At 47.9% G+C, this 22380-nt stretch overlaps 1 protein-coding gene across 1 annotated transcript in view; it reads left to right on the top strand.

Annotated features, from left to right (window-relative positions):
- Positions 1–8906, top strand: part of GNA13 (G protein subunit alpha 13) — a 34707-nt gene extending 25801 nt beyond the window's left edge. Inside the window, exons 3-4 of the mRNA XM_004592961.2 lie at positions 1130–1180; positions 8115–8906. Of these exons, the coding sequence (XP_004593018.1) occupies positions 1130–1180; positions 8115–8687 (624 nt within the window). The 3' untranslated portion in view covers positions 8688–8906. The remainder of the gene's footprint in view (positions 1–1129; positions 1181–8114) is intronic.
- The last annotated feature ends 13474 nt before the right edge of the window (positions 8907–22380 follow it).

Raw genomic sequence — 22380 nt, 5'->3', positions numbered from 1 at the left:
AGATGTTGGGAACGGACAGCATGTCTGCTGAGGTGCGGAAGCAGGTGAGCCTGCTGTTTTCTCTCAGGCTGCACAGCGGTGTTAGTTTCTCATGGGCCCGTTACTAATACTTGGAGTTTTTTTCAGTGCTTGAATTTCTAAGTTTTATTTAATGTTGAAAGCTGTAACCCGTAAAATACAAGTATCTTAAGGTCCTCAAGAATTTTAAGACATATGGAGAGATTTTGAGGCCAGAAAAAACATAAGATTTGCTGGTTTAGGGCCTGTGATTCAAAGTATGGACCCAGGTATTCCCTCCCCACATTCCCAACCGGTGATTGTCCTGTACACTATGGAAGCTTCTGGAACTTGGGGAAGCATCTCTAGGCAGCAGAGGTACCACAACAGCTGCAGCAAGCTCCAGCCAGAAGAGGAACACCCAGGAGTAGGAACCAGAAGACCAAACCCAGAGCCCCTCCTTCGTGTTCCTGTGTCTCAGGTCACTTTCAGCCACTTGTTCTTGAGTTCAGGAGTTTGAAGTTGGTCAGGGGTCAGTGGGAATCTGGGCTCGGAAAGGAAGGCCCGGCAGGCAAAGCTCTCCTGCACACGCTGCAGCTCATCCACAATCCTCCCAGGGAAGGCCTGTGACTGGCCTGTGCCTGTGGGGAGGAAGTTCTACACCGTGCCCTCCTCTCGCCTCTGATTGGTCTCTGAAGCTGACCGTGCCCTCCTCTCGCCTCTGATTGGTCTCTGAAGCTGTCCGCCATTGCTGCCGACTTCAGATGTGGTGCCAATGCGGTCACAGCCACATTTCAGTTGGAGATGGATGTTTATCTCCATTCGTTTTTGCCTTTCACTTACATTGTCCCCGTTGCTTCCATCTTAGGCATGAGTGCAGTCCATCCCTGCAGACCCTTTGGTCCATCACTCTGAGACACGCTTGTGAAGTCAGCCAGCCTTTGCACATGGACAGCATAGTAGCATGGCAAACTTTCATACAGTTTGTAGAAGTGCTGTTGTTTGGTGTGATCAGTGACTAAACAGAATGTGTTTAGATTCAGTGTTCAACTAGACAGTATCATATAAACTGTTGTAGCAAGAGCTTCCACATCTGAGCCCTAATAATTGCTTGTTTCTTTCTCGTTTTTAGGGTGAATCCGTAAAGTATTTCCTGGATAATTTGGATAAACTTGGAGAACCAGTAAGTTTTAAAACTGAATGTTTACAAGTTTGTTGTTGTTCAGTTTGGTTTTTTTGGTCATTTGAAAGCAGTTGTCAGAGTAATTGATACTTTTTATTTGGAGACAGCTTGCTTAAAAATTTTAGAAAAATTGCACATTAAGTGATTTTTTTTTCCTTAGTAGAAATCCTCTTCCAATTTTGTTTTAGAGTGACGGGTAGCTGTGAATATTGGATGATTTCTCCTTTTTTTCAGAAAGTGGACAAGATCTAAGTTGCCAGTCTGCCTGTTCTTCCCGTGCTGCTCAGGGTATCTGTTGTACTTCTGTACTTCTGAGCCAGTTTCTACAGTAGAAATAGAAACCTTGTGACTGTTCCACAAGCAGCCCTCTCCACTTCCGGAGTGCCCTAGTTTGCATTCCTGAGGAGGGGGACTGGATCCCGCAGGTTGGAGTGGCTCCTGGTTTCCTGGGGCGTGGTCTCTGCAGGCATCCCCTCCCAGACTCACAGCAGGCAGAGCTATGCAAGGGGGGGGGCGGGGAGGGAAGGGGTGTCTCCCACCTGGGACAGGTGCAGTGGAGCTCATTCTGAGAAAAGCTGCAGCTCCCTAGGACATCTGAACCCCCATCGCTGTAGTCATTTTTTACTTGATTTAGTGTAGCTTCACTTGCCTCCTTTTCAAGCCAAGTTTTGTTATAAATTTTCACTATAGTCTTAGGCTGTTTGATGTTTTTAACTTTTAAAATCGAACTAGAGGGAAGCTCAGATGGGTGCTGTTGCAAGCAGGAAGTTAGTATACTAATATATTTAGGGTATGTGGAACAGTGCTGTCTTTCTTCGCTGCCAGTTTGTTTTTATATTTTTTCCCAATATTCTTTTATATTGCATTTGTCTGCACTTAAATTACTGTGTTAATCTCCCACGCCTCTTGGATGTAAGATTTCTGATTTGTTAGTTTTTTACTCAGACAGTACTTATCAGTGAAATTAGAGTTTTTATGTTATTATTACTTTGCCATTTCATCAGATTGTAAACCTTAAAAAAAATTTTTTTTAACTTGAATAAGTTATACACAGATAGAGAGAGAATGCCAACCTTGCACCTGCTGACTCTCTGCCCAGGTGTCCGCTCTGGTCAGGGCGTTTCCTTTTCTGCTGGCCCACCAGTAGGGCACCACACTGGCTCCTCCTCTCGGTCTCAGGAGCAGCTCAGGTTTTTCCCTCTGCTGCGTGTCTGGGAGTTGGTGATCATGCTATGCTTGTCTTAGCTTAAGAACTACTCTGGGGTGGGGATGGATCTGGAAGAACAACAAAAGAAAATAAACAAAAAAAACCACCACTGTCAGCAGCAGCACTTCATTGTAAAGGACAGGAAAGTCAACTTGGTGCACAGGTCACAGGACCACTTCTGCTGTTCTGTCTTGCTGAAATCCGATGGCCCCAAGAGCCCTGCTGGGCCTTGAGCTCTGCAGCCAGACTGTCGGGGTCCCCTCCCAGCTCCATCACGGATTGCTCTAAATGACAGCTTCTTCCTTCACCGCATGGGCATAGTGAAAGAGCGGAGCTCACCTAGTCATGGGATAATTGCCTGAGGCAAACCCAGAGGGGCTAGCAAAGTAGGGAATGCCCATTGCAAGCTATTTTGTCCCTTGATCTCAACATTCAAGGAGCTCAGACTACTCAGAATCAAATGTATAAAACCCAGTAAAAGACAATTAAGTGATACTGATCATGAAGATAATAATAGTTCATGGAATGAAAGAGATGTCTGGAATTGGAGCTGGCCTGCACACAGTGTACTTCAACTGCCTGCAGGATAGGTTGGATTTTGTCACACGGAGGAGGGTGTGGCCCTTCAGAGGCAAGGCAGCTGGACAGATTTCCCTTTAGGAGACGCGTGTCTGACAAAGGTTATCTGAAGTTCTTGTTCTAACTTGGAGAAGCGTTTAAGAATGAATTCCTTTTTCAGGTTTATTTTTATATTTATTTTATATTTACTTTTGTTTGAAAATCAGAGTTACAGAGAGAGGGAAAAAAAGAGCAAGATTTTCCATCTGCCGGTTGCCGGGTCACTCCCTCACATGGCCACAGTGGACGGAGCTGGGCCAGTGCGAAGCAAGGAAATGGGAATCCATCAGGTTTCCTGAATGGGAGCAGGGTGGGCCTTCCTCTGCTGCTTTCCCAGCCCGTTAGCAGGAAGCTGGATTGGGAGTGGAGCAGCCAGGAAGCAAAGTGGTCCCTATGGGATTCTGGCGCCCCGGGCAGAGGCTTAACCTGCCAGCACTGGCCTGAGAAACATTTCTAGAAGGCAGTAACTTGGATTTTTATGCATGTGCTTGTACTGCTAAAGAACTCAAAGAACATGTGACAGTATTAAGATATTAAACTTTGTACAAACCTTAAATTTTTTTCTATTAACATTGAATTATCATACATTTTTATGCACGTGTAGACATTATTAATTGAGCAGATGAGGTTTATTGTTCTTCATGTTTGGAGCCTACCAGCTCCGTTCTTCCCAGTTTTTTAATACAGTGAATAAGATACTGTTACGAACTAAAGACACCAGCTGTGCTGTGGAACACTAGAATTCATAAAATCCTGTCCGATTGTGTTGTGGTGCATATTACTCAACCACTCCCTCTTATCTTTCCACCCCTACCCCACTAATCACTACTCTGGGTTCAGAGAAACTATTTATCTTAATTTCTGCATATGAAAGAGAACATGTGGTATTTGTCTTTGTACATCTGCCATGTTTCACTTAACCTAATGACCTCCGGTTCCATCTTTTGCTGCGAATGCCAGGATTTCATTCTTTTTTTATGGCTGAAAAATATTCATGTGTTTTTACCACAGTTTTCTTTATCCATTCACCTGCTGTGAATACCTGGGTGGAGTCCATATCTTGGCTCTTGGGAATGCTGTTTTGTGCAGGTCTTTTTAGTGGGCACTGTAGTGAGGCCTGTGGAGTCAGTCACGTACTGATTCCAGAAACCAAGCCACAAGGAGGGCCCCGACGCCTGTCGCAGAGTTTGCTGCGATGCAGTGAAGACCTCCTGTGGCTGCTAGTGGCTTGGCCCCGAAGGGTGAGTATGGGAGAGGCTCAGAGTGACGCGGAGGTGGAGCCAAGAGATGGGGACAGTGGACAGTGAAACTGGGGAAGAGCCAGGGACTGTGCCTGAGCAAAAACAAGGGAGACAGTGAGAGGAAAGAGGAAAGGATTCAGAGAAGGTATAAAACCCAGAGGTATCAGGCCAACAGGAAGAGGCGGGATTTGTTGGTGGGGCTGAAGTAGAAAGGAATACGCGCTGTTGGGATCCAGAAGGTTTCTTACTGAGACCATAGTGCTTGGTTGTGAATGGATTATTAAGTGCACGTGATTGGTTAGCAATTAGAAAATGGATGAAACTGTACCCAGAAAGTACAATCTCTATTTTACAAGTGAGGACATTGAGACATGGGTTAAGAGACTTGCTCGGCCTCACAGAGCGAGTGTGTGGCTGGGAGCTAGCTGCCTGTAGAAGTCACTCTCAGCGAACATGCTTTGCAGTTTTTGTTTGCCGGAGTCAGAGAGCACTCCCGTCTAGTGCTTCCCTCAGTACACGCCCACCATTGTGGGGGCTGGGCTGAGGACAAAGCTAGGCCCTGGGGATGTGATCCGCAGCGCTCTGCTGGGTGGCAGGAAGCCAGTTGCTATCACCTTCGTGTCCCAGCTCTGCATTGCAGGAAGCTGGAATTGGGAGCGGGAGGCAAGTATTGGCTCCAGCCCCCTGGGCATGCGGTGCTGCTGAGCCAACACCCACTCTTACCCTTCCACGTGTTCAGAACTGGATTATAATGTCCTGTGTTCTGTGCCCCGTGTTGTTAGGCGTTAATCTCCTAACTAGATTGTTAGCTATTGATAAAGGCAATAATAACACATTTTTTTAGGGCATTAGAAAATCATTAAGAACTGTAAGGCCTACACATTTCTGAAGTAGCTGGCATAGATATGTACTATAAATTGGTACTACCTTGCCTTATCACCTATTCGCAGAAATAGGCCAAAAGTGAAGAATATGTGCATGAGGATTTTAATTGCAGTATGTCAGTGGATTACATGAAAACATGGAAAATAATGGAAATGATCTCTAGTAGGGAGACGTTGATATGCACTGTGGCTTCTGATGTATTCGATGGTTTTCTGGGAAGTAATGAAATGTTAGGGCCACAGGATAATTAACCGTTAAAGTAGATGGATGGGACCAGTGTAGTTTAACATGTAAAACTGCCACCTGCAACCGTGGCATTCCATATGGGTAATGGCTCATGTCCTGGGGCTCCAGTTCAGGTACAGCTTCCTGCCAATGGCCTGAGAAAAGCAACTCAAGATGACCCATTTGGGCCCTACCCTAACAAGCTGAAAGCAGCCTCCTGTCTTGGCTCCATACTGCCTTTGCAGCCATCTGGGAAGTGAATCGGTAGATGGAAAATCTCTCTTTCTATAATTCTGACTTAAAATTTAAGTGGGTGGGTTTTTTTTTTTTTTTATCCATTTTATTTTTATTGGAAAGTCAGACACAGGAGAGACAGAAAGATCCTCCACCATTGGTTCACTCCCCAAGTGACCGCCACGGCCAGTACTGTGCCAACCCAAAGCCAGGAGCCAGGAACTTCCTCCAGGTCTCGCACACAGGTGCAGGGTCCCAAAGCTTTGGGCTGTCCTTGACTGCTTTCCCAGGCCACAAGCAGGGAGCTGGATGGGAAGTGGAGCTGCCTGTATTAGAACTGGTGCCCATACGGGATCCAGGTGCGTGCAAGGCAAGGACTTAAGCCACTAGGCTACTGTGCCAGGACCAAAGTGAGTATATTATTATTATTTTTAAAGTAGATATGTATATCTATGCAAGCATAGAAAATCAAATTTTTACAGTCCTAGCATTATCCAGTGAGTGGCTGTGGATTACTAAAAACTAAGAACTGCCTACTTTTTCTTTAATTCCTAGTACCATTGTGTCATGCTAAGATGGGTATTCAGATTGTAATGACATTTCAAGGGCATATTACACTAATTGGAAAAGGGGAAAAAAGCATCATTGTGAATCGCAGGATTATTTGTTAAAGATCTAAAGATTATTTATTTGCTTGAAACAACAGAGATCTTCCATTACTAGTTCACTCTGTCCACAACCGGCTAAGGTGTGCAAGGCCCAAACCCAGGTGCCTAGAAGCCTGTCTAGGCCTCCTCCTATGTGGGTGCAGGGCTCCAAGGACTCAAGTCGTCATCTGCCCCCACCAGGACACACAGCAGCCTGGCCAGGCAGGAGTCAACCCTCCGAGCAGTGCTGTGGCTTCATCATCTTTATTTCTTTATTTATTTTACTTAGTAGGGAAAGGGTTAGAGAAGAGGGAAGAAAGATCTTTCATTCATTCTCCAGATGGGTCGAAGTCGAGGACAGGAACTCGTCGAGGTCTCTGCTGGGCGGGGAGCAGGGGCCCCGTGGGCAATCTGCTGCTTTTCCCAGGCTTCAGCCAGGAGCTGGATCCTAAGTGGGGCACCTGGGGCGTAAGCCAGCACCTCTATGGATGCTCTTGTTGCAGACTACAGCAAGAGTTTGCCTGCTGATCCACAGTGCCAGCCTTGTCTGGATTTATAATACTTTTTTTTTTAAATCTTGATGAACATGAACCCTTCTTCATAGTATTGCCAGAGTCTGTGTCAAAGCACTGAAAAAAATGCTGGCATGAGAAAGAAGAGCGAGTTAGAGTTCGTGGAGGTGTGCCATCAGAATGTATAGCTGGTGCCTTGTGTGATTTGGGAGGTTTTGTTTGTGTGGCGCCTCGGAGTTCACTGCCCAAGGGTTCAAAGAAATGTGCATTTGATCTTTGCAACAACCTTCCCTCCAAGCAGTAGGCCAGCCGTGATCTCCTCTATTTCATAACAACATTGTTGACATAGCACTTAGAGTAAGTGACTAAGGTTTTGAGTTCTCTGGTCAGTAAATGTGAAAGCTGGAACATAGCTACTTCAACTGTATACTGGAAGCAAAACTTGTGAGGGGCCCAGAATAACTGTAGTGAATCAGTTGTGATATAGAGTGTTTTCCACACAGGAAATAGAGCAGCAGCGATAGCATGGTGGGGCCCAGCACGGTGGCCTAGCAGCTAAAGGCCTCACCTTGAATGCCCCAGGATACCGTATGGGCGCTGGTTCTAATCCTGGCAACTCCACTTCCCATCCAGCTCCCTGCTTGTGGCCTGGGAAAGCAGTCAAGGACAGCCCAAAGCTTTGGGACCCTGCACCTGTGTGCGAGACCTGGAGGAAGTTCCTGGTTCCCGGCTTTGGGTTGGCACAGTACTGGCCGTGGCGGTCACTTGGGGAGTGAACCAGTGGTGGAAGATCTTCCTCTCTGTTTCTCCTCCTCTCTGTGTATCTGACATTGCAATAAAAATAAATAAATCTTTTTTAAAAAAAGAGAGAGAGGTTGTAAGTCATAGGGGTGGAGTCATTGCTGACTGTAAAGGGTCATTCGGAGTGGGTTCCAAATAGGTGGGTGGAACTTGGCGGAAGGTGATCCTGACGCAGCAGGGAGCAGCGTGGAGAAGCAGGGTGTGTGGGCAGAGGAACCCTGTAGCTAGACCCAGGGGTGAGCAGGAGTGAAGAGTAGGACGGCAGGGGTGTACGCGCTGGCCACGGTAAACTCGCCTGGCAGGTGAGCTGCAATGGGAGTAGTAGTGCAGGGATAAAAATAAAATAGATGTGGTTGTTTGTAGTAAATTTGGAAACAGTCTTTGTAGGCTCAGCATTTTACTGTGTTGCCATTTTACAATGAAAATAATAGTGTTGCTACCTTCATGTGCCCTAAAATGTTAGAAATCCCATTTTGTTTGCTTATTTACACTTAGTAGTCCACTGAATAGTGTCAGACTTTACTTCCGAGTTACTAAATATGTAACAATTGTTTACTTTTGCAGGATTACATTCCATCACAGCAAGATATTCTGCTTGCTAGAAGACCCACCAAAGGCATTCATGAGTACGACTTTGAAATTAAAAATGTTCCTTTCAAGATGGTTGACGTTGGAGGTCAAAGGTCAGAAAGGAAACGTTGGTTTGAGTGCTTCGACAGTGTGACGTCGATACTGTTCCTTGTTTCCTCCAGTGAATTTGACCAGGTGCTTATGGAAGATCGACTGACCAATCGCCTTACCGAGTCCCTGAACATTTTTGAAACAATCGTCAATAACCGGGTTTTCAGCAATGTCTCCATAATCCTGTTCTTGAACAAGACAGACTTGCTTGAGGAGAAAGTGCAGGTTGTGAGCATCAAAGACTATTTCCTAGAATTTGAAGGGGATCCGCACTGCTTAAGAGACGTCCAAAAATTCCTGGTGGAGTGTTTCCGCAGCAAACGCCGGGACCAGCAGCAGAAGCCCCTGTACCACCACTTCACCACCGCCATCAACACGGAGAACATCCGCCTCGTGTTCCGTGACGTCAAGGATACCATCCTCCACGACAACCTCAAGCAGCTCATGCTGCAGTGACGGGCAGAGACGCGCCGTCCGAACGACTCTTGTGTTGTGACGGTTTCTGTTTGTTTCATTTTTTAAGGTAGCAGTTTACAACAGGAGTTAGAAACAATTTTGATTCTGTGTTTGACTTCTTGGAAGTGTTAGTCCTTCTGTGGCCTTGGTGTGTGACTGGGAGCTGCTGAGTGACGCCTCTCCAGCCTCTGCTGCCTTCGGGCTGGGATCACGGGGAGGGCGGCCTTCCTCGGCGTTAGTCTCAGACTGCGCTGCAGGCTTTCCTTCTTCCACTCTTCAAATGAAACTCTCCTTTAGTGCCAAGGATAGAAGGTATCCTTAAACACTTGCAGACCAGTTGGTTCTAAAACAAGTGAGAGCTCCCTGTTCGGCCTGACACACAGCCGTGACAGTTGTCGCCTGGCTTCACGGTGACCTCGATTTTGAAAAGGTTCTGTTGGAACGGCACTCTGGCTGGCCACCAGCTTAGCTGGTGCGGTTTTGCGGTCGCCGTCATGAACAAGTGTCTGCAGGCAGTGTTCTTAGTGTGTTGACGTTTACATGAGGAGGTCTGGTGTGATTCCAGGGAAGAGTTTACTGATGGTACCAGGGAGCAAAAGGCAAGCAGATGCCTCTTTGCAAAGTTGGGGTCAGAAGTAATGAGTGAAACACAGTTTGCCTTTTTTCCTCCTCAGTTAGCTTGTGATCTGATGTGCCATAGATGAAACATTGTGTGGCCATCGCAGCAACTCAAACCTACAAGCAGCTTAATGACAGACTTGCTAATTAAACATACCTGTTCTAGAACATCCTCCGTGATGCCCTTAAACCTTCCTAGTTAGAGTGAGCCTTTACGGAAGGAGAAACTGCTGTGTTGTCACCAGTATCTGTCTTAACCCTCCTGTCCATCCACAGCAACTCCGAACTGCGGCATTTATGGGATTGTTTTATTTGGTGGAGTTTGCCAAGGGCAGTATTTTCCTGTAAAACCATTCTAGAAGGCATTTATGTGAGATCCTCATTCATTCTTGGTGTGTCTCAAAGAGAAACAGTATGTACAAATTTGTGTACTCATGTTATGAGATGCCAGGTACATTTTAAATGTCGAGGAGGAGCCATGTTTCTCAGTCCCACCTGGAGATGGCTGCATTTAGCTCCCAGCCCTTGTGACAACAAAAACGGCCTGGTGAGCCCTGCAGGGGGCTGGCCTGCAGCCCTCACAGCAGTGGCACTGGAGCAGAGGAACCAGCGGCCTAGGCAGACGGCTGTTGGAAGGCTGCTGGCCCCTCTGCCCTTCCTGGAGGGTGTGGTCGCTGACTGTGACGGCTGGCCCTGCACTGGGTCGCTGACTGGGTTCTCAGGTATTTCACTGCTCCCGAAAGGTTGTGCAGCAGTGGAGACCACACAGCCTTTCCGAGCCGCAGCTCTTGTCCGTCTTGCTGTCATGGTGTGAGGGGAGCTCTGACCTCCCTCACAGTCACCGTATCCCTGTATGTTCCAGTATTTTCATGCCTTGGTCATACATGAGCTATAGACATGTAGCCCACCAACATAGTGCAGGTGCCCATAGTATGTATCATGCATGTTTGAATAGTTCTGCTTGTAGTGCTTCTTGCTGAAAAAGAATACATTGTTTGACTTCAGAAGGTTAGCTTCATTTCAGTGGTAATGAATTTCTAAATATGTGCATAGTCACACTTGAACTGTTCGGTGATTGTAAATCTATGAGTAAATATAGCAGGTGGTTTTATTGAATGGCCAAAATGTTTGAATCCTGTGAAGGTTTAAGTCAATTCCATGTAGGGAGAGGACGTACAGTCTTCTTTAAGCTGCGTATGTTTGTGTGATGAATCATAAGTTCTGCCTGGCAGCACCAAGTTGCCCCAGTTTGACAACCTCCAAGAAATGTTCAAGTATCTAAAGATAGGGGTGAGAGAGGATATTATTTGGGGGCTTTTGCAGTTTTCTTCCCTAATGTGTGTGATACTGAGAATTAACATTGTTTTAAAATTTAGATTATGCAATAAATTACATAAACCTAATTTAGACAGGCTTGTTGAGCCTTCACTAGAACTTTGAGATTCAGTCTGAAGGTTTAGTGCGTTTTACGTGCTCCTTCATAACTAGCTGAAGGAGCCTTCCACCCATGCCCTAAAAATCCAAATCTAATCCTTTTGAAATACCCTTCAGTGAAGGAGAGAGAAAGTCCTACTGAGTGGATGTGACAAGGTGCTTGTAATTTTCACTATGCCAATTTTTTCCAGTGTCTTAAAAAAAAAAGTCATTGAGTTCTTTGCCATGAGTGATTTTCTGAATCCTTGTTGTTTTGGTTTGGAGTCCTGTGCCTCGCCCTGCGTGCCAGTTGTCTGGAACCTCCATGCCTTCTCAGTCCTAGAGGAACACCACCCACATGTCTTGTGCTCCTGGAGGACGCACATGGCATCTGAGTGACCTCACAGCTCCAACAGCACTGCTGTAGACCTTAATTTTTATGGGAATGGGTTTTGTCCAATGTTTTCTGAAAATCTGAAGCATTCAAGTCACACCTCCGCCACCAAAGTGTTTCTAATCATCTCAATCGTCACTTTCTGCCAAATATTACATTGACATGTTCCCTTCAGCTTTATTACCTGGAGAGGAGGGTACTCCTTGGCTAGAGTGCAACCAGAGGAGGCAGCATGGAATGAAAAAGAGTATTTGTTTTTATTTTTGCTTTTCTGAAGATTGCATTGGCGTGCACCTGCCATGGGCCAGGTGCTCTCTTGGGACTGTTCAGGCCCAGTCCTTGCTCAATCAGCGACCGTGCCCAATTCAGAGAGGAAATAACAAGCCTTAAGACCTTGATTTTCAAAAGAAATCCTTTGCCTGTAGCTCTTTTGTAAAAGGGAATGGGTAAATCTTAACTTTTATTTATGCTCTTGATAAAATGTATTTTCAGCATTAAGACACGTATCAGTTATGCCTTATTTATTTGAAGAATAAAGTTACCAACTGCACTGTTGTGTCCTGAAACTCAATTAACTTTTTGAGAAACCCTCAAGTTGGTGCTTTCATTCTATAACAACACATTCAGACAAAAACCCAAACCAAGCCATTGAGACAGGATTCTCTCCTTTACAATTTGTAGTGATGTTATTTCTATATATGCAATGAGAAGGCTAAATATCAGTGTTAACTCTTTTAATTTCTTGTTTGAATTCATGAAATCATGCTTGTAAAATCCAAACATCCTCAACAAACTCCCTAATAAATCTAGACAAAGTCACTCTGTTACTTTTTCATTTCTTTTATTTGAGGAATTTTTCACCAGGAAATCTGACCGAGTGCCAGGTTCCTTGGGCTCTTTTTCAGGCATTTCAAGGTTAAATTCCTTTCTGCACGGCCAGTCCGTCCTTCTGCTGCTTTACCTGAGTACTGGGTTGTTCTGGGGGGTGGGGGAGTGCGAGTTAGCCTTTCAGTCTGGTAAACCCTAGGAGGCGAGAGAGGAGAGGGCGGCCCCGTGTGCCTCCATGTTCCAAAGAAAGCAGACTGGACTCCATGCTCATCACGGTACGAGGTTAGGGCTTAATACACTCACACTGCAGGTTGAGGTATAAGTCTTAAACCCAAACATTTTAAACCAGTTGGACTTTGTGCGGCTTTTTCAAGTGGCATCAGGTAGACGGGAGCCTTCGCGCCGTTAGCCACAGCATTGGCAGCGCGGTCTGCCACTCCCACTGTCGCGTCTACTTGAACGTGTGTTCACTCTTGCATTGTTCAGGGCTGGCTGTCAGGCTCCAGATACGAGCCAGAGCTGATGTGCAGCACTGTTTGTAAAACATTCATGATATGGCGATATTTTCTAGGTTCATAAGAGCTCACTTGGTGACCTGTACAAACCTGTTGATTGTGATGATGATATCCAGATGAATCAAAATATTCTGGAACCTTCTATGCATTACATTTGCTGTTAACGGATACCACTGATGTACTTTGACTGTTTCTTGCCATGCTAAGTGATGAACTGCTCAAGCATGTTGGATGATTCCAGGCAGAAAGGGGGAGGGTATGGATCACTTGCCTGTAACAATGCAACAAACCATTGCTGTTCGCCCTGTATTTACCTCTTACTTGAATCGCAAAATGTCTCCAGTGGCTTTTCTGTATGATGGTGAGAACCCATTTACCACAAGAAGCCTTATCAGAAAGTATATTTTGTAACAACCTCGTAGAAACCGTACCTAGCGAAACATGGCTTGTATTAGTTCTGTGCAAAAGTTACTTGTGGCTTAGCAGTTTTTACATCTGTCTTTTTATAACTTTCCGGGAACTAAGCACATTATCTGATACTGTAAATGTTGTCAGTGCTGTAGTTCAGGATTGGCAATAAATTATTTCTAAAGGAGATCTAAACGTGGAAGGAAAAATGGTTTGATTTTCTAATAGGAGTTGCTAGTTCATTAAGGCTTTTTACTTTTGTACATATTTTGCAAAAAGAAATGTTGCCTCTTGCTATTAATATTGCTTTGTAAAAATTACTGACATTTAATAAACATTTACAAATGATGCAGCACTGCCGTGTTGTTTGCAGTATGTTGAATGAATGTCCAGTGTGAGATGCTTCAGCTTGCAAGTGAAAAGTTTCCAGAAGTGATGTAGCAGAGAGACCCCACCTGGGCAGGTGTTGAGCAGTACTGGAAGTGGAGACGCAGCTGTCCTCCGGGGAACTTCCCCGGCTATGTGATTTTGACGTGGAGCTGAGGGAAGCAGAGGTTGTTTCTGCCCCTCTTGCACTTGAGGGAACTCCATTAGCGTGTCTCTGGGCTGGGCTGTGGGCTTGCCCAGTGAGCTCACCATGCTGGCGCACCAGAATACTGCCTTCAAAGTGTTCATTATCTTCACCCCCTCCCCCAGGAGACTATCTCAGGTTATGGTTTACAGATTGTACAGAGTTCCCCTCGTCTCCACATCCTTTACAGTAGGTACCCCAATTTATCTCCCTTAACAAGCCAATACTAGTAGGGGTATTAACTAAAGCCTGTCGTGTATCCAGACTTCCGTAGTTTTGGCATAATGTCACTTTTCTTCAGACTCCTTCCTGGATTCCACGGGTCTTAATAGGGATTGGCACATCTCCCTCATCTCTTGGCTTGTCTCAGGCCTCCAAGCTTCTAAGACTCCTTTTTGATTAACTTGGCAGTTTTGAGGCACGTTGGACAGGTGTTTAGCCAAATGTTCGTCTGATCTCTTCATGATCACGCTGGGCCCTAGGCTTGGGGACCACAGACAGAACGTCATCAGTCTCGGCTCTCAGTAAGGCACCTCCTGTCTCTTACAACTTTAGCCAAATTTTAGTTTCTGAAGACTCAGGGTATGCTGGCCCTGGTCTCAACTGGCCTTGTGAGCTGTGCATATGTCTGCAGGGTGGAGGCGTAGTGTACACATCTCCTGCCAGTAACTGCTTCTGAGACTGTCCGCTCAGGCCTCCCTGGAAAGGGAAAAAAATCTTCAGGGCTTCCCTTTAGGAAATACAGTTTTTTTAATTATTTCAGAGACAGCTCCCTTCTGCTAGTCACTCCTCAGATGCCCACAGCAGTTGAGGTAGAACCATGCTGAAGCTGGGAGCTTGGAGCTCAGTCCACATCTCCCACCCGTTCCCTCCCAGGATTCGCGTTAGGAAACTGCAATTGGATGCTGGAACCAGAACTCCCAACTTGGGTCCCCGGGGGCTGTGGGCATCTTGCCCACTAGGAGAAGCAGCTGCTTCTAGAGGCTCATGTATCACTTGAAGTGTTACAGCTTATTGGTCTCAGAAATTTCAGGTAGAAAACCTGGACTTTATGTCTGAAGATCTAAAAACTTGAACTTTATCCAATGGATTCTTAAACACAGCATGAGAAACTCAGGATTTTTCAAAACTGACGTTAAAGGAGACCCTATCATTTAAATTCCCTAGAGAAACTGTCTTTTTAAGATTTATTCTTGGGTTCAGCGGCGTGGCCTAGCGGCTAAAGTCCTCGCCTTGAACGCCCCGGGATCCCATATGGGCGCCGGTTCTAATCCTGGCAGCTCCACTTCCCATCCAGCTCCCTGCTTGTGGCCTGGGAAAGCAGTTGAGGACGGCCCAATGCATTGGGACCCTGCACCCACGTGGGAGACCCGGAAGAGGTTCCTGGTTCCCGGCATCGGATCGGCGCAGCACCGGCCCGTTGCGGCTCACTTGGGGAGTGAATCATCGGATGGAAGATCTTCCTCTCTGTCTCTCCTCCTCTCTGTATATCCAGCTTTCCAATAATTATAAATCTTAAAAAAAAAAAAAAAGATTTATTCTTATTTGTTTGAAAGGCAGACCCAGAGATCTACCAGTTCCCTCTCAAAATTTGCCACAACAGCTGGGACCTGGCCAGGCTGAGGCCAGCAGCCCGGGGCTCCATCCATCTCTCCCACATGCAGCGTCCAAGCACTTGTGCCGACTGCTTTCCCGAGCACATCAGGCAGGGCCTGCATTGCAAGTAGAGCAGCCTGGATGCAAACCAGCACCCACATGGGGTATGAGCTTCATGTGCTGTGCCACGACACTGACCCCCCACAAAGAAGTCTTTTTTAAAAAACACCTTTTAGGCTGCTGCTGGGACAAGGAAATATTTGTCCACGTACGAAGAAACTGCAGAATGTAGTCCAGCAGTGTGCTGTCATGTGGTAAAGGCTAAATGACCCCAGGGGCTATCATGTTGGCTTGGGATGCTCTCCCCCAGTGATCCACACAGATTTCTCTGTGTTGTCTGAAAGAGAAATGAAGGATGTCCTGTTTCCTGGGAATGCAAGAAACTCAACAATTCATAGGGGGAACCAGAGGATTATTTTTGATGACTTGGGAGACTTGGCAAATCTCCAAAGAACTGATGACTTAGAGGACAATGTTTTAAAGCCATGGTGCCATATTGCCTCAGAAATTAGTGGGGCACCTGAAATGAAAGCGGTTGGATGTTGCTGCTCCCTGTGTTTCATTGGAATTCACTGCAAAAGTGCTGGACGCAAGCCTGCTGCTGAAGGCACCCTTGGCTGAGGTTTGCTGTCCACCATGAACATAGGGGACACTGAGGGAAGTTGGATCCAGAACTAACCGTTGGTTCTGGATAGAAGGAATCAGGCAACAGGCTAGGGGAAAAAAGTAATCAAGTTTGTATTACTATTTGAAAAGCAGAGATACAGAAAGGTCTTTTATCTCTGCTGGTTCACTCTCCACATGACTGCGACAGGCAAGGCTGGGCCAGGTCGAAGCCGGGAACCAGGGTCTCAATGCAGGTCTCCCACATAACGTTGCAAGGACCAACAACTTGCACCATCATCTGCGTCCCAGAGTTCCTATTAACTGGATTGGAGACAGAACCAGGACTTGGGATTCTAACCAAGCAAAGTTATAGGATCAGACATCTCACGTGGTATCGTACCCACTCCACCAACCATCTGCCTTAACATCAAGTCATTTGTTCCTTTGCAGTTAATTATACTGTAGCCTTCAGACACAGCCTTAACCTTCTGACCCCATCACATGCTGATGAGAGAACCAGCATGTAGGATGAACTGGGGACCTAAACTGCTGAGAGACAAAACATCTAGCTGTTGTTTGTTACTATCACTCTACAGGTGTGAGTCTCTCTTGTAAGCTTAGGGGGCTTTAGCCAGTTTATTTTGATATCAGAGTGAGTTCATACACACGGCTCTCTTCCTGATGGACTACGGATACAAGCTGATCTACAGGCACACCTGACATTCCAAAGGAGGGACAGCTGCCCAGCTTCATGGAAACGATGGGCATCTCTGATGGCCGTGTCCCTCCGCAGTGTGTGTCACAGTCATGTGCAGGCTCCTAGCCTGGCTCCAGGGCGCCCTGACCAGCCAGCAAACCTCCCCTTGGGCATCCCTCATGTCAGGCAGGCTACGTGCGCACTCCATCCATGTATCCTGTTCCTGGCTGTCCTGCCCACAGGGCAGCTCCTACTCACCCTGCAGTGCCCTCCTTGGAGCCAGTCCAGATTGCCTGCCACTCCAGTTGGGTAGGTAGCTTTCTTCCCTTGAGTACCACAAAAAGGTTCATGGAGAAGGGAATTAAGAGATGTGTTGTTTTGTTTGTTTGTTTGTTTGTTTGTTTTGCACCTTGTGCATTTCCATGTCCGTCTTGAAGATCCCCTGCAGGGATTTTTTCTCATTCTCACAATGTTTGAAAACCTCCTGCCGGGCCCGGCGGCGTGCCCTAGTGGCTAAAGTCCTCGCCTTGAAAGCCCCAGGATCCCATATGGGCGCCGGTTCTAATCCCGGCAGCTCCACTTCCCATCCAGCTCCCTGCTTGTGGCCTGGGAAAGCAGTCGAGGACGGCCCAATGCATTGGGACCCTGCACCCGCGTGGGAGACCCGGAAGAGGTTCCAGGTTCCCGGCATCGGATCGGCGCACATCGGCCCGTTGCGGCTCACTTGGGGAGTGAATCATCGGGTGGAAGATCTTTCTCTCTCTGTCTCTCCTCCTCTGTGTATATCTGGCTGTAATAAAATGAATAAATCTTTAAAAAAAAAAAAAAAGAAAAGAAAACCTCCTGCCTAACTTAGATTTTTTACATGTACTTTTCTTAATTAAAAAAAAAATGTTTTAGGGCCCAGCGCCATAGGCTAGTGGCACCTTACATGCACCAGAATCCCACATGGGCTCCAATTTGTGTCCCAGCTGCTCCACTTCCCATCCAGCTCCCTGCCTGTGGCCTGGGAAAGCAGTCGAGGACGGCCCAAATCCTTGGGACCCTGCACCCACATGGTGCAGAAGCTCCTGGCTCCTGGCTCCAGATCGGCTCAGCTCCGGCTGTTGCGGCCACTTGGGGAGTGAACCAGCAGATGGAGGATCTTTCTCTCTGTTTCGTCTTCTCTCTGTAAATCTGATTTTCCAATCAAATAAACAGATCTTTTTTAAAAATGTTTTAAAAATAATTTATTGGAGATGCAGAGAGACGAAAGGAGCTGCAGTCAGCCGATTCACTCCTCAAGTGGGCACAATGGTTAGGGCTGGGTGTTCTTGTCTTTCCCATGGGTGGCAAGGATGCCCATACTAGCCTCATCACTCTTGCATCCCAGGGTGTTTATCAGCAGGAAACTAGAATCTAGATCAGAGTGGGACTCAAGCCTGTGCACTCTGCTACAGGACGTGGATGGTCCCACCCGTGGCTTAACTGCTAGGCTAAGTAACTACTCCATTAGTGTGGGGAGTTTTTTTTTTTTTTTTTTTTTTTTTGTTTAATTTTTGTGGGGTTTTTTTTTCTATATTCTTGACCTCATGGGGAATTTTTCTATGACATGCTGTAGATATTCTGAGCATGCTGTTAGTCTCTCTTAGGTGTTTAAATTAAGCATCTGGGCTAGATTGTGGTTCAGGTATACCAGCTGCCACCTGTGGCACCAACATCCCATATGAAGATGCCAGTTGCATTTTCACCTTGCTTCTGATGCAGCTGCCTGCTAATACACCTGGGAAAACAATGAGAAATGACCCAAATTCCTGGGCCCCTGGCCTCGCATGGGAAACCTGGATGAAGTTCCTGGCTTTGGCTATTGGGATACAGGAAGAACAAGAACCTGAACTTGGAGTGGCATGAGCATTGGTGTATAGGTGAGACTGTGCGTGGGCCACCTAGGGTGAGAAGAGGAGGGGTCAGCAGGAGACCGCAGTTTCAAGAGGCCAGCGATTTGTCCTAATAGGAGAGGCAGAGGGAGGTGGGTGCCGAGAAGGACAGAGAAAGAGAAAGCAAACAGCCAAATTGTACTATAATGTGAGCTATTGCCACCTAGCTTCTTTCACATTTGGCATAGGGTCCACATTTTTCCATGGTAGAATGTTGGCAAAAGCATAGAGCTCCCGGCCTTGTTGGGGGTGACACTGGGGGAAGGAGTGGGGCCTGGGCCTGAGTGGGGTGCAGAATGGAAGCCCTGGGGACCGAGCTGTGCTGGTCTGTGACACACAGGTGTTCTCGCCCCAGCACCCGCCACCTCCTGGGGGCCTGCTTACAGCCAAGCCAAGTGCTGAGGCCTGTGCTGCCTACCCACAGAGCGGGAGCCAACTTCGCTCTAATGGCCTCGCTGCTCAATAATGAAAGAGATACAAGCACCCTTTCACTGCAGCTCCAGCTCAGGACGCTCTGTTTCCACTCAAGCTTTCCACTCTCACTAATGGTTTTTGTGGAGAATTACTGGGCTGCTTTCGCCTTTGATTTTTACAAAAGTTTTCTGTAGTTGATTGGACTTGAGAGACAGAGAGCTCCTATCCACTGGCTCACTCGCCCAAGTGCTGCAACTGCCAGTGCTGGACCAGGCCAAAGCCAGGAGCCCATCCAAGTCTCCCACACAGCAGGCCCCCAAGCACTTGAAACTGGAACAGGGAGTTGGAAAAGGACTCCAGCCCAGGCACCGTGGATGTGGGCATCCCAAGGACTATCTTAAGGACTACACAGGATGCCTTTCCCTTCGTTTTCTTTATAAAAGATTTTTAAAAGAAATGATGCAGGATGCTGCTGTGGTCGATGAATAGGCACACATAGGAGCTGGAGGGAGAAGAAACACAGCTTGGACTGGGTTTCAAATCCAGGCTTCATTGAGCTGTGTGACTTTAGGCAAATGGCTTAGCCTTTCTGGGCAGTGTTTACCTGTAACTCCTAGCCAACAATTTGCTGTCACACCTCACAGGCAGGGTCCGTCACAGTAGGCTAGTGGCTGAAGTCCTCACCTTGCACTTGCCAGGATCCCATACGGACGGACGCCGATTCTAATCCAGCTCCCTGCTGTGGCCTGGGAAAAGCAGTCGAGGATGGCCCAAAGCCTTGGGACTTTGCACCCCTGTGGGAGACCCGGAAGAGGCTCCTGGTTTTGGATTGGTGTAACTCTAGCCACTGTGGTCACTTGGGGAATGAATCATTGGATGGAAGATCTTCCTCTCTGTCTCTCCTCCTCTCTGTATATCTGACTTTGCAATTAAAAATGAATAAACCTTAAAAAAAGAAAACCTCATAGGCACAGAGTAGGAATTGGGGTAACTATTTTATTTTTAATTGATACATAGGGTTATATATTTAGGGGTGCAGTATGATATGTTAATACTTGAGTATAATGAGATCAGATTAAGGTAATTGGCATAGCCATCACCTCAGATGTCATTCAAAATCCTCTTCCTAATTGCTTTGAAATATGAAATGCTGCCGGTGGAATTAAAAACGTGAGTTTACTTTGGTGCAAAATGATTTTGAAAGGCAGGCCCACTTTCCCCATAATAGGCATTCTCACGAATCTTTTGAAGAGCCCTTGTGTGCAACCCGTAGTCGTCAGCCATAGTTACCCAGAGGCGCTCCACAGCGCTGGGAGTTAAGGGGGTGGCTGCTTGTCTGCTTCCTTCCCCCCGCCCCCACCTCACTCTACCTCCCACTTTTCCCATGGCCCACCACTCTGTTCCGTTTAATTTTTCACCTCAACTGACTCCTTCCCACCCCCCCCATCCTACCCCTGCAGGAAACCAGAAGCCAATGTGTGAGGTTTGAAGGCCACAGCATCATTACGCTTGCAACCTGCAGCGATGCTTGGGCTACAGATCCACTGAGCGGGGCTGGCTGCAGGTGGCCAGCAGGGAAGGTCAGCCCCATATGAAGAGGAGCTGGAGGGAGCAGAGGAGCTGGAGGGCCCAGCGCTGTGGTTGGCTGAACACCACAGGTGGGAACCATTAAATGTATGACCAGTGGGGTTCGGCTTCACTCTATCTTTAGCACATGCAAACACAAAGTAGGTATTTTCTGAAGGCAGCACAGGGGCAGCAGGCCTAGCAGCTGGGACTCCCACCTTGGGAGCACCTGGGTTTGATTCCTGGCTCTGATTCCTGGCCCCAGTGTCCCGCCAATGTAGACCCTGAGAGACAGTGAGGATGGCTCAAGTGCCTGGATCCCTGCCACCTACATGGAAAGACCTGGATTGTGGAAAGTTGCCCGCTGCTGGCTCGAGCCCTGGCCCAGCAGTGGCTGTTACAGGCATTTGGGGAGTGAACCAGCAGGGTGTAAAAAAAGGGAACATGATGTGGCAGCTGCCTGAAACTGGTCCAGTGAGGGGCCCTCCTGCCCTGTCGGAGAGAGGCCCCCGTGGGTCACAGATGGGAGTACCATCTCAGCGAGGCACGGATGAGCCTGTCATCCCACACAGGGGTGACAACATGGAGGCCAGAATGCAAAGATGCAAAGGATTTGGCGGGGGGATGCCTGCCTTGTGCCCCAAGAGCCGCAGGAGGGGATGGTCCCCACTGTGAGGAAGGGAGCATGGTGGCTTTCCTACAGGGTAGGGAGAGAGCAGGAATGCACCCGATGCCCGTTACTCCTGGAGTGAGTGGTTCTCTCCTCCTGCCTCTCTCATCCAGTCCTCTACCAACTCCAGTCACAGCAGGGAGTCAGTCTGAGGAATGCCCAACACTTTGTGCCACAAAGGGAGCCCTTCTGGGCCAGCAACCAGCCACCTTCCCCAGTGCAGCCAGGGAACCTGACACTTGGCATAAGTGAGGTGTTTGGGAACATGTGCTCTTAGCTGGAAGGTGAGCTAGCAGGGTTAGTAAGGGTGATGTCACCCCAGGCATCGCATGCCTCTCTTGGCATGAGTCCAGCTCTGTCACCTGCCAGCTTAGGGACTCCTGGTCTCCCTGCTCCCCATTTTCCATTCTGGAGAAGTGCTCATCCGAGCAGTGAGATGTATCCAACGGAAGCCAGGCACCCAATGCCCAGATGAGGGGCACAGGCTGTGAGCTAGGAGCATGCTCACGGCCTGTGGCTTCTGTAACCAGCTCCCACCCACACAAGTCAATGCCCTCCAGGTCAGTGGGCCTGGAGTCTGAAGCCTCAGGGCTTGGGCCTGCTGATGGCCCCAGGGGAGGCTCCCTCCCCTGTCTCTCCCAGCTTCTGCTGGCTGCCAGCAAGCCTTAGCCTGCGGCCACCTCACTCCTAACTTCAGGGCCTGCCCACCCAAGTACACACCCTCCACTTTGCATTGCCCTCTGCTCTGGGTGCCAAGTGTTCCTATCACTCCTGCCCACCAGGGCATTTGTGAGTGAGTTTAAGAACCCTCCCCCACCCCCAACATCCTCATTCAATCACACCTGTGAAAGACCTCCTCCTCCCCACTTTTTGGCCATGTTAGATGATGCTCACAGGCCCCGGGTATCTTTTCAGGGGACAGGGGCCATTTCCATCCACCCCTGTCCAGCTGTGGCGTGTGTGTGTGTATGTGTGTGTGTGTGTGTGTGTGTGTGTGTGTGTTGGGGGGTGTTGCATTGGTGGTCTGTTTGCTTTTTTGTCTGCACACGGGCCCTGGTTCCCTCCAAACTTCCTTAGCAGCAAACCCACCCGACACCAGCACCTCCCTGCCCAGCGCTCCATGCTGACTTCCCCTTTCTGCCCACAAGTTGCCTCTTCCCATCACTAGCCTCCTCCTGCTGCTCAGAGCTGTCTGTGACCCTCTGGGCTCCTTCCCTTCCCTAACACCACCCCGCCCAGCAGGCATTACTCACCAGATAACAGCCTCTCCTGCAAGAGGCTTGGTCCCAGAGCAAGATGCAGCATTGCTGGGTTCCGGTGAGGAGCCTCTTCCTGCTGATGTCTGGCTGTGTCCTCACACAGTGGAGAGTGAAACAGCAGGCAGCTTCGAGTGGGTTCCGGATCATTCAGTTAGATCTCTA

This window comes from Ochotona princeps, chromosome 17 (assembly GCF_030435755.1).
Source record: "Ochotona princeps isolate mOchPri1 chromosome 17, mOchPri1.hap1, whole genome shotgun sequence".
Classification (NCBI taxonomy): domain Eukaryota; kingdom Metazoa; phylum Chordata; class Mammalia; order Lagomorpha; family Ochotonidae; genus Ochotona; species Ochotona princeps.
Note: the sequence above shows the minus strand (reverse complement) of the source record. Positions and strands in the feature narration are given on the sequence as shown.